Here is a 12679-nt window from a genome sequence, read left to right on the forward strand (position 1 = left end):
GAAGGAATGAAAAAAAAATTGTTTTCCATTTATCCATTAATATCATTTCCTGTTTTTTTTTTCTCATTTCAGGATTCAAACTTCATTAAAGTTTGTATGTGTTTAGTTTTTATCATGAGTTTATTTGGTATCTGCAAAGAATTAATGCAGCTATTCCAACAGGTATTAGCCCATGTTGTGGCCTTTATTTCGTATTACTTGAAGTTGTAGTTAAAAATAAAATGATGTTCTTTATGAAGAAAATCATTATTCATTATGATCTAATTTGTGTGTGTGTGTGTGTGTGTGTGTGTGCCTTCGAGTCAGTTTTTGACTCCTGGCAACTGCCTGGTCTAGTCCCTGCAGTCTTCTTGGTGAGTTTTTTTTGGAAGTGGTTTGCCATTGCCTCCTTCCTAGGGTTGAGAGAGAATGACTGGCTCAGGGTCACCCAGCTGTTTTTGTGCCTAAGGTGGGACTAGAACTTATGGTTTCCTGGTTTCTAACCTGGTGCCTTAACCGCTACACCAAACTGGCTTTCCATAATTTGGAGAATTAGAATTAATTAATTAGAAATAATATCATATGCTCTCTGATTTACCTCATTTTCAATATTACTAATATTTAATTTTTTTATATCCTAGAAATTAAGGTATTTGTTGGATTACTCTAATCTTCTTGACTGGACAATTTATACTACAAGTATCATTTTTGTGTCATCTTTATTTGTGAAGTTACCAGTTCATTTACAGTGGGAGTGTGGTGCAATTGCTATACTCTTGTCTTGGACAAACTTCTTGCTCTATTTACAAAGGTAAGCTAGATCTTACAAGGACCTAGTTGTAAATTATGCTATGTTAGGTTTTAAGTCACAGTATTTAATAAGGTTGAATGATTTAAATCCATAGATTTTATAAGTATAGGAATGAATATGCCTTGTTTTTAGAGAATGGTAATTTATATTGCAAGAAAATGCAAACATCAGAGCTCTAGAACATTATGAGCCTGGTATGGTATCCTGAAAAATGGAACCTAAGAACTAAAGATGAGTGAGATTGCTGAATTCAAACCAGATTGGTTTGTAATTGTGTGGTATTTATCCTTAAATCAGCAAATAACTGTGGTCATTATTGAATCAATCCAGATGTTCCTAGGCAATGGCCTCCACAGTTCCAAATGCTATTTTTATTAAGGGATTGTTCTGAAGAATTATCCCAATATAATGGAAAAAGAGAAATTTAACCTCAACCCTTTGACTCATGGTTGGATTAAAATGATTCCCTGTGGGACAGGAGGGCTTTTTCACCGTGATACCAATTTTCTTGGATGCAGCCCATCAAACATAGACTGGGAAGACTTCTAAGTATTCACCTCAATGATGTAACATAATCCAGCTATCTTTTCCCACAATGACAACCTAATGCCTATAAGAAATGCATAAATAGGACAAGACTATTCCCGTAAAAGCACAGGACAAAAGGCAGTGGAGACTGAATCAGTTTTAATGAAGATGCAGAGTTACTAAAATGAGAATCTTATCTAGAAGCATTTCTTGGATGGGGAATTATAAAGACAAATAAAATACCAATTATCTTTATAAGCAGAGGACTTCTCAAAAGTGTCATGTGATTAACAGTACAAGGTGTGTGTGTGTGTGTGTATGTGTATGTATGTATGTATATGTGTGTATGTGTATGTGTATGTATGTATGTATATATGTGTGTGTGTGTGTGTGTGTATGTGTGTATATATATATATATATTTTATAACATGTTTTCTCTTGTGTTTTCTCTTCCCAGATTTGAAAATTATGGAATATATGTTGTGATGTTCTGGGAAATTTTGAGGACTCTGATCCGGATTGTTGTTGTTTTCTTTTTTTTGATGTTAGCATTTGGGCTCAGCTTCCATGTTCTTCTTGGTTCACAGGTTTGGAATGTCATCATAAAAAACTTTATGAAATTATTTTATGACAACAAATATAATTAAAATATTGGTATTTTGATTATATTTAATTATATTTAAATCCCCAAGTTAAGATTGCTGGCTAAAATCATTTATTAACTGTAAATTTAAGAGGTTTTTTTTTTTTAAGTAATGGGAGGAAGTTCTAATTTAAAAACTGGAGATGAAATGTAAATTTGCTATAGAAACTGATTGTCTACATGTTTGCAATTTTTTTGTTTGATTTGCCTTGAGATAAATATATTTGAAAGATGGAAGATAAATTAACCGGGTTGTTCAATAGGATTGTTATTATTTAATCCAAGTTAAATGTGACAGAAGAAGACACAGCACCTTGGGGCTGATGTTCTGTAGGCCTTGGTGGATACACCAAGATGTGAGGTGGTAGATAGAGAAGGTATGGATTTGACTGATTATGTGCTATCAAATGGGTGTCAACAAGCACAATGATTCAAGGAGCCTTAAGCGAGTATGATAGTACTGTTTCATGAGCTTCATGAAGGTGTTTTTATTACTTTAATGCCTGAAGACTTTGGTAACTATCACCTGATTTTAAAAACTCTTTTAATTGAAATTAATCGGCAACGCATAATCACTCTGTGGTATCACATTTATTTTCTTAATAAATTTGGTGTTTCTGGGCACCAAATAACCATTATTAGAAATTTACGTGGTAAGTGGCTACAGCTTATTGTTTTGTTGGAAGTGAGCTCCCTCAAAAGGCATAGATAACCTGAGCGAGAGAAGGGAGAGGTTAAATGACTATTTTTCAGGGTGCCCAAACTCTGCAAAATCCAAATGTACCTACTGTTTCAAAATCCAAATATACTTGTTGCCTACTAGTGACAAATGCTTGCAGATTAAAAAATTGCATCCATGAATCTTCTTTGGATTGCTTAATATATCCCCCATGCCCTTAAGGCATTTAAAAATCTGTGGAAATATCTGTAAGGTGTGTTAACTAGAAAATCAAAGTTATATTTAAAAAGAACAGGAATAGTAACATTTGAGATAACAGAACATATATGGAAAACAAGGGAACTCTGTGTTGGTCTGAGAACAGAAGACTATAATTTATAAATTTCTCTTTTTCTTTTTAGCAAACATATGGCACTCCGTATCTTTCAGTAATGCAAACATTTTCCATGATGCTAGGAGATGTCAACTATCGTGATGCTTTCCTTGAACCAATGTTCACTCATAAGCTGCCTTTTCCATTCCTGAGTTTTATACTTCTCATTATCTTTTCTCTGCTTATCCCGATTCTTCTTATGAACTTGCTGGTAAGAATTAAATATATTAAGTACAGAGGCTGATAGCATAGCTTGGAACTTGCATGATTTGATTTGATTTGATTTGATTTGATTTGATTTGATTTGATTTGATTTGATTTGATTGTACTTTACTTTACTTTACTTTACTTTACTTTACTTTACTTTACTTTACTTTACTTTACTTTACTTTACTTTACTTTACTTTACTTTACTTTACTTTACTTTACTTTAGCTAAGGAAAAAAAAATATTACTAGAGATATAGATGGAGCAGTTGTCATAATTTATTAGGAGTAAATAACAGGCATCGGCAACTTTTGCTTTTTGGCTTGGTGAGGACAGACCTCCCAAGGTCTTGTATTTACCCTAATATAGGAAGAATCCTTATTCCAGCTATATATTTTCATTTAGCCTGCTGCAATCTATTCTGACTAACAAACATCAGCTGCTACCTGCATTTCTTAAGGGATTAATTAAAGGGATTTTTAAGAGATCGTACATAGGAATTTCTGCAGGCAAATCACACAACTGTACCTGTAGTTCCTTTCATGTATTATTTATGATGCTTATAGTCACTGCAAACATTACATCAAAACTGCACAAGACTGCAATCCAGAGATGGCTCAAGGGCTACTATGAGAATGTTGATTGTCCTTCCTAAAATACCTGAACTATGACTCCCATCATCTCTTGCAAGCTCAACACAGAGGCAGCAGAAAAAGCTGCTTTGTAATAGTTTCCATATAAGATTACTGTAGCATGTTGTATTTTGGGACTGTCTTTGAAAACTACAAGGGAGACTCTGGGCGATTCAAAATGCTGCATCTAGGCTGCTAATTGGAATTGACAGCTATTTGCATTTTATTCCAAATTAGTTTAATTCAGTGTGTTGGAGCGGGAAGGGTGGCTGGGCAGGTTAAAATCCTTCAGTGGCCACAGATGAAGGCATCCAAGGCTCACCTTATTCTTCCTGGACTATCAGCTCAGATGATCACCGTGAGGTCCGTTTCTGACTGCTGCTGAGGTTTGAGGTTAGAAAGAGAAAAATCAAGTCAGAGTGTCTAAAACTGCACCTCTTTTATTCCTAGAGGTGGGCATCTATTACCTTGGTTATGTTCTCTTGGTACTTCTGATTGTTTTTGATTACCTTTTCGGATATGAAGGCATTCATTACTTTAATTATGCTTGAATTACTGCTATAAAACATTTTATGCACTAGTCTATTAGATGCCATCCTTGTTTTTTTAGGATGACATCTGCCTGGATTTGTATCAATAGAAGCAAATATGTGTAGTTCAGGGTTGAACTGTGGAGTCCTTGGGGTTCTCTGAGCTTGGTTGTTTTCTTGCAAACGTTTCGTTACCTGGCTAGGTAACATCTTCAGTGCTAGAGAGGAGTGGGGTTTGCTCTCTGTTTATATACAGTGGCTTGCCCTGCCTGTGTGGGGGGGGTGGGGGTTTTGTTTTGTCTTATTTTATTTTTTCCTCTGGTAGTTCCTTGATTAGGGTATTGTTTGATGGATTTGTATGGATTTGTTTACTGGATTTGTATGCAAACAAATATTTTGATTTATTGGAATATATGTTAGATTCCTGTTATGATGGTAGGACTTTTTAGTTTTAATTTCAGTAAAACTACTATTTAAGAAAACAGGATTGAAACGTTTGGAAACCATAAAAAACCCTTGCTGATTCTGATTTCTATGTTGTAGATTGGTTTGGCTGTTGGTGACATTGCACAGGTGCAAAAATTTGCTGCAATGAAAAGAATAGCAATGCAGGTTTGTGATATGCATAATTGATTTGCTATTCATTATATATAGGAATTAATATTCCCTCTTCACTGCTGGGAAGTAAATTAAAAAAATATTGGGAAATTGCCTGAATTATTTTTCTGACACTCTAGAAACTTAGAAACCTATGAGGAAAATAAGGGACCTTTAATGCATTAAAATCCAAGAATGGATATCATAATATGTACATATACCCATCACACTGCCCTTTATCAGTAAGCAATATTATCCAAAGCATAGATGTGGCATAAAAAATAGTGTTTCAAAGAAATTAAAGGTGTAAGGTAAGAAAATAAGAAGTGCAACAGTGCTTCTCTACTTTTTTATTCTTGAAAACCATCTTTACTCTGATCATGTCCATACACTGCTTCAGACATTGCCTCTTGTTGTTTAAAATGCTCATCATTTCTGTTTCTGAGGATCTCATCAACTCCATCCCCTCATTTGGTCTTTGCCTTCCTCTCAACCCATTTACTTTTCCTTCATATATTTGTTTTGCAGTCTGAACTTTATACATCACAAGACTATCTCAATGTACTTCTTTCTTACTGGTCACTCATATTTGCATTCAATCTACATTCATTTAGCAAGAGTTTATTTAGCAAGAGTATATTCTTGATTCTTTTTTCTTGTTTTACCACATACCCTTCTGAAGAATCCCACTCCCACTAAATTCAGCTTTTATATTTCCCCTGACAAATCCAACTCACACTTCCATATAACAAAGTGACAAAAACATGCTCATATATGCAGTTCCACTTCCTTTGACAAACTCATTACTTGCAACAGACCACATACAACTACTAATTTTCTGCCAGCATTTGCCCATCTTAAAATTTCTTCATCCACTTTCACTTTTAGTAAACATTCTGCCAAGTTACATGAATTTGTCTGTTTGCTTTAGTTTCTCACCAGTTAGCTATATCTTGCAATTTCTTATTCCATTTTCCCTATCAAACACAATTAACTTGGTATTTTACTCATACTTTTTCATATCTATACTCCTGTTTTTTTCAGTCTACCTAATATTTACTGCAAATTATTTAAGTTCTATGCCAACATGGCATAGTTGGCATGCATTCACATCCCTGACCAACGTGTCTCTAATATCACCACAAGCATTCCTTCTACTTCTGTCATAAGTACATTAAACAAATAAGAGATATCACACATCCTTTATTTGTTTCCTGTTCAGTGTTGAACCATTCATTAAGCTCTCAATTTACTCTCACACATACTTTATTTCCATCACATACTCCTATCTCATTGAGCAATCATCAACTTGCCTATTTGTGGTAAAATCCTAAATTGTAGCCTATTCGTTTTATTATACATTTTCTCTAAATCAACAAATATACAATAAAGTTTCTCACATTTATATATTTCTCAATGACTTGGTAAACTGAGAGGTGGTTTTGTCTAGTGGTTAAGGTACCAGGCTAGAAACCAGGAGTCTGGAGTTCTAGGCCTGCCTTAGGCATGAAAGCCAGCTGGGTGACTTTGGGCCAGTCACTCTCTCTCAGCCCAACTCACCTCATAGGGTTACTATTGTGGGGAAAATAGAAGGAGGAAGGAGTATTAGGTATGTTTGCCACCTTGAGTTATTTATAAAAATAAGTTGGGATAAAAATATCTAAAAAAAAAAAAGAGAGAGTACAGATATGGTCTACAGATGCCCTGCCCAGTTTAAAGCCACACTGTATTTCCCAAGTTTTGTCCATATCCTTTCACCAGAATTCTTCCTAACACCTTCCAAGGCATAACTAATCCTAAACTTTTGTGTACATTCTTGCTATATTGTTTAGGGAAACAATAATAGTATTGCTCCAATTTGCACACAGATTAAGCCAGTCATACAACCATTCCATAAGAAACCACACACATATTTCAGTACTTCTGCAGAAATCCTATCTACACCTGCAGCTTTGCAGTTTTTCAATGATCTCAGAACATTTATAACTTCATTTTCTAGCAATTTGTTCCAATCTATGACATAATACATTTCAGATTCATTTCAGTCTTTAACATATCACTGTTATCTCTAAACACATTTTCCAGTATTCCCTCACTTCAGTTTCTTTCCAAATAATTTCAACAGCTCTATTCATGCTCTTTTTGCTTCTCTTACATTCCAATTCACAATCCTATATGCTGGGGTTGTTGCCAGATTAGCCCATGGATATTCCACAGACAGTGACATCCACCACTCCTCTTGGCTTTGGTCAACGAGGTTTTCATATAAAGCATTTTTAGTAAGACACTTACCTTAGTTGTACCTGTGCCACATGCAATAATCCCAGCTAATGATAAGGACCAAACCAGTCACTTTGAGTATATTTTGGCCAGGATGCCACAAGCACAATTGAAGCCCAATTTTTCCATAAGCACACTCATGCTATTCTATGCAATCTAAAAACTATGCTGCCATCCAACAAGCTTTTGTTGACATCCCACCAGCCTAGAGATATGTGCCTTTTACTTACATGCTCTAACAATCCAAATATAAATTAAATATGCATTTCCAAGGACTGGAAATTTTGACAGCATTTTTAATTATTATGAAGCTTTATCCTTTATGAAACATTATCCTTAAGCCATACGGTATTGTTAAATGCTGTTATGAGAAATGACCTGACCAAAGATCATTTTTGTTTGTTTTTTTAGTTTTAGTTTAGTAATTTTTAGTTCCTACTCACCTGTTGGGAGGGGAGATGGAAAACCTTAACTTACTTTCTGTCCAAAAATTATCAACATTACCTAAGCTTATAGTTATAACTATTTTTCTATATTGCATGCATAATTAATCTAGGGAGTGAATGGACAGCCCAGTTCTGATAGCACAATTCTTTTGTTTTATTCTGCTTGCAAGTTTGTTAAAGATGTATTCATTTCTCTTAGGTTAATCTTCACACAAACCTGGAGAAAAAACTGCCATATTGGTTTCTCAGTAGAGTTGATCAAGAATCCATCATTCTATATCCTAATAGACCTAGATATTGTGGCTTTATGGTAAGCTAAAAAAAGAATGACTGGGCTTTATGATTTCTATCCACCCTCCCACCCCCAAAAACAGGAGGAAAAGAAAGAATAGAGCGGGCCGAACTAATGCAATTCTTCTTCATGTTTTCAATTTTGTAATGGTTGAAAAGAGCTGCACTGTCATTAAAACCTAAACCAAAGAAAAAATGACCTCTCATAATCCCCTTACTATTGTTTCTTATTGTTGCTTTGGCAGTGAGTGCAAAGAGGAAGGATGGAGGTATCTTTCCTTTGCTCGTTACATTTCTTTAGTCTTCTACCAGAGCATCAGAACAACTAAGGAGGAGAAAGTTCTGACCAATAGCTAAGCCAAAAGGAGTGAAGTCTGAAGTTCACCAGGAGAACTGGAGAACAATGAACTTCACTGCGGTATTGATTATATAACTGGGGACATACCAGACTCCTAACTGGCTTTGGAATAAAGCTAGAATATTGAGATACCTTACAAACAAGTTTTGATTTCCGTGGAATAAAATCTTAAGTTTGTTAAAGGAATTCTTGCCATTTCTACTAATTCCTACTTTAATTTTTTTTTTCAACAGAGTGTATTCCACTATTGCTTTGGATGGGATAGTATAGCAGCTGATACACAGAGTGCTGATACAACATTAGAACTAGAAGTATTGAAACAGAAGTACAGGTATTTGTTTGTTATTTCTGTGCAGAGGAAATGTTCAGTAACAAAGTTTCTGTTAGTGGCAGAATTATGATTTTGCAGGCTAAAGACAGTATTTTACTTTCAAGAGTATTATTAAACTACAGTGCGCAGATTGTGGACCTTATTTTTACTGTAGGCAGAAGCAGGCATTTACTGAACCATCTTTCAATAATTTTCAGAGTATATTTCTGAGAATGCTGGAGGTAGTGAAAGTTTCTGACATGCATCTCAGGCTATGTTTCTAACCAGAGTCAAGTCAATCTTAGAGCATACAGAATTTCTTAATCTTCACATTTTTCAAAATAATATTCCAACTGAGAGACCAGATAATGAAGGGCCTGAGTTATTCCTTTATTGAGGAGGCAATGAACAAGTGACAAACCGACTGCTGAATAAGCACGGATTCAAATCTGAATTGAAACAAAAAAGAGCTTGACCTAATGCAGGAGTTTTCAAACTACGGTCCGCGGGCTGGATATGGCCCGCAAGGGTCATTTATCCAGCCCGCCCACCTGATGGCCGCCGCTGCTGTCTCTCAGAAGCGGAAGTGTCGGGGCTGTATCGGGAGCTGCAGGCGAGGCACAAGAAGGGAGATCGCAGAGCCGGACTCTTCAACATTCCAGGTATACCGGGTCATCTGGCGGCTCTCCTCTCCTCGGACTCCACGGGAGGGATCCTCCGTGCAGGGTGATTGGTGTGTCGTTCTCCAAGCTGCTTGTGTCATTCTTTCTCCCAATTGCCCACCCCATTCTTGCAATCCCTCGGAAACCATCTGTTCTTCCCCAGCTCTCATGAGTACAGGCGCCCTATTTGGAGAACGGCAGGAGCCCCGTTCTCATGGTGCTTCACGTTTGCATTTTATGTTCCTTCTTGTTTTACCCACTCAATGGATTTCACTGGGAATGGCATTAAAATGTTTCCAATAACCTGCTGCCATGACTAGGTTTTAGTCAACAGAAGGCACTATCAGTGCCTGAAACTTATTTCCAAGATTAAATTCCAGTTTTACAGGGACAGTCCTGATTTTGGGGAAGGCATCCTCAAACTAATGGGAGGGCTCAAGGTAGAGCAGGCAGAACAGTATGGGAACAAGTAGCCAAAGAAATGATGTCTTTCCATTACTCATCAAGTCTCGGGGTACTTATGGTGGAAGGGAACATGGGAATGAAGCTATTCCATCATCCATTTTACTGGCTGATTGATTAGTACTAGTCTGCAGAAATCCAGAATAAGAAGCAAACTTAGTGTTTCCTGTATCTCTTTGCTGACAGCTAATGGATTTTTGCAGATCAGGTCTGATAGCCTTATGGAGAGAGTGGTCAATTGATTGTTAGTCATTTATTAAATTAATTAGACCTGGAAATAATTTTTCACAGAGTGTAAAAGCACAACAGGGAACAGGAAAGTTGCTTCATTCCAGAGAAGCTCTTCTAAACATCTTTGTGTCCTTTTTTTCCTGATAATTTTTGCCTGTGACTTTGGGAAAATTGACTTCCATCATCTCAAATTCTTTGTACAGGTTGTTGTTGTTTAGTCGTTAAGTCGTGTCTGACTCTTCGTGACCCCATGAACCATATTGCGCCAGGCCTTCCTGTCCTTCACTGCCTCCCTGAGTTTGCTCAGTTTCATGCTCATTGCTTCAGTGATGCTATCTAACCATCTCATGCTCTGCCGTCCTCTTCTCCTTTTGCCTTCAATCTTTCCCAGCATCAGGGTCTTCTCCAAAGAGATCTCTCTTCGCATTAGGTGACCAAAATATCTGAGCTTGAGCTTCATTATCGGAGTCATCACTTAACAACCATTCATTTAGTAGTGTCAGTCCCCAAAGTTACAGCTGTTGCAGCACCCCTGCAGTCACATGATCAAAATTCGGGCACTTGGCACCCCGTCCACACTTACAACCACAGGGGCACTTCAACTCATACTTCCTCATACTCCGCGGGAGGGATCCCCTGTGCAGGGTGATCGGTGGGGTCCAGGGCGCCCTATTACTTTCTTCATTTGGGCTGTGTGGTTTCCCCTCAAGTAGGAGAATGGCCACTGGCACTGACCAATAATGCGGGGGGCAGGGGGCAGGGGGGATGGGATGGGGAGAGGATAACATTTACTGACACTGACCACCAATGCAGGGTGGGGTTTATGTTGATTAAAATTGTTCTTTATTTTAATTATTGTATTGTTTTTTTCCTGGTTTTTTTTTTGTACTACAAATAAAATATGTGCAGTGTACATAAGAATTCATTCATATTTTTTTCAAACTATTATTGTGAGCCGCCCAGAGTCACCCGTTGGGGGAGATAGGCAGCACACAAGCTTAATAATAAATAGATAAATGAACAAATAAATAAATAAATAGTCCGGCCCCCCAACATTCTGAGGGACTGTGAACTGGCCCCCTGTTTAAAAAGTTTGAGGACCCCTGACCTAATGTAAGGAAAATACTATTACTCCCCATAGCATGTGTAGGCTCAATTTTTAGTAAATACCAATTTCATTACAGGGCCCTAGAAAAATAGAGCTGATCAGTTGTTCTCCACTATGGTCAGTCTGGATTGGTTGAAGAACACGGAACTGCATCACTTAAGATATTACAAAACATGAAGAAGGGGATATAGTAAAGATGATGCTATGTTCTCCAGGGCAATAAACCATGCTGTAAAACTAAAATGATCATAACCCATGAATTACAAAAGCTTGTTTCAAAACAAGCACTTTTAAAACAATTTATGTACATATTTTTTTCTTCTGTTACTGTGAATTGGTGTAGACCTTTTAAAATCAAAAGTAAAATGATCTGGAAAAGGAATTTTATTGTTAAAATAATTTAAGGATGCTCTAAGTACCTTTATCTTTGGGAGAGACAAATGAAATATTTTGATAATATTTCATATTTAACACTGTGAATAGTTTTACAGCAAGAATGTGCAGCTTGTTTTAGGTTTTCTGAGTGATATTTCAGTAGGGTCAAGACAAGAAATTAAAGATATTCTAAATTTAAATTTAAATAAAAGCAAACAAAATTTAATGGGATTCAAGGGGTGTAAACAAGACATAAGGCTGCGCATGCAGCTCTGGGACATTGGTTGCCAACCATGGTTCTGTAGCTTGTATAACTCACATAACTTGTTCTATAACAAATGTATTTTTTGGTTTTCAGGATTAAGGACATTGCAGCTCTGATGGAAAAACAGCACGATCTCCTTAAACTGCTTACACGAAGGATGGAAATAATATCTGAGGTAGAGGATGAAGACACAGCTGACACATTTCAGCAAGAATTTAGGAAAGAGCGGTTGGAACGTATAAACAATAAATGGGATACAGTGCTCAAAACAGAGAAATCCTAATGAAATTCAGTTTGGTTACAACTATCCTCATATTTTTGATAAAATAGCTTCCTAACAGAAAACAGAAATCAACACTGTGGCACTTTAAGTTGGGGCAGAAATTACCACTGTGGGACAGTAATATGCCAATATGGTTTGCGGATTGATTAGCAAGTCCTTTCTATTCCAGTCATGCTGGCTAATAAGCAAGTACTGGGCTATATAATGCTGGATATTCCCTTCCTCTTAGCCCCCTAGAGATGGTTGCGCACTGTCATGTTGCAATAGTGGCTGGTTAGCCAGTGCAGGCTAGCCATGCCTGGCTGAACCAAAACCTTAATTCAGCATGACTACCACAGATTTCTATGTTCTGTATTTAGAGGCTTTTTTCCAGCTGCATGGGTATAATGTTAATTTAGTTAATATAATATATTAAAATGTTTCCAGTAAGAGAATATATAAAATACAATAACTTAGCTTCTTAAATATTAACACATGGCATAATTAAGACAGCAGTTTTGCTGATGAATTCAGGTAAAACTAAGCCAAATTTATCTGTTTAGAATGTTGAAGAGATTAATGAGAGTTGGCTTCTCAGAGTGTTCAGTCAGTACAATCTCATTTACATTACACAGGTTTGCCTGAAAGTA

The 12679-nt window shown here is 36.6% G+C and overlaps 1 protein-coding gene across 1 annotated transcript in view; it reads left to right on the forward strand.

Moving 5' to 3' along the window:
• The window catches only part of TRPA1 (transient receptor potential cation channel subfamily A member 1), a 34895-nt gene extending 22845 nt beyond the window's left edge, over positions 1 to 12050 (forward strand). Inside the window, exons 20-27 of the mRNA XM_025173643.2 lie at positions 73 to 162; positions 621 to 790; positions 1776 to 1905; positions 3042 to 3224; positions 4926 to 4994; positions 7905 to 8015; positions 8588 to 8685; positions 11861 to 12050. Coding sequence (XP_025029411.1) covers positions 73 to 162; positions 621 to 790; positions 1776 to 1905; positions 3042 to 3224; positions 4926 to 4994; positions 7905 to 8015; positions 8588 to 8685; positions 11861 to 12050 — 1041 coding nt within the window. The remainder of the gene's footprint in view (positions 1 to 72; positions 163 to 620; positions 791 to 1775; positions 1906 to 3041; positions 3225 to 4925; positions 4995 to 7904; positions 8016 to 8587; positions 8686 to 11860) is intronic.
• The last annotated feature ends 629 nt before the right edge of the window (positions 12051 to 12679 follow it).

This window comes from Python bivittatus, unplaced genomic scaffold (genome assembly GCF_059951505.1).
Source record: "Python bivittatus isolate LINGU-HERP-01145 unplaced genomic scaffold, Pbiv_v1 ctg000590_np1212, whole genome shotgun sequence".
Lineage (NCBI taxonomy): Eukaryota > Metazoa > Chordata > Lepidosauria > Squamata > Pythonidae > Python > Python bivittatus.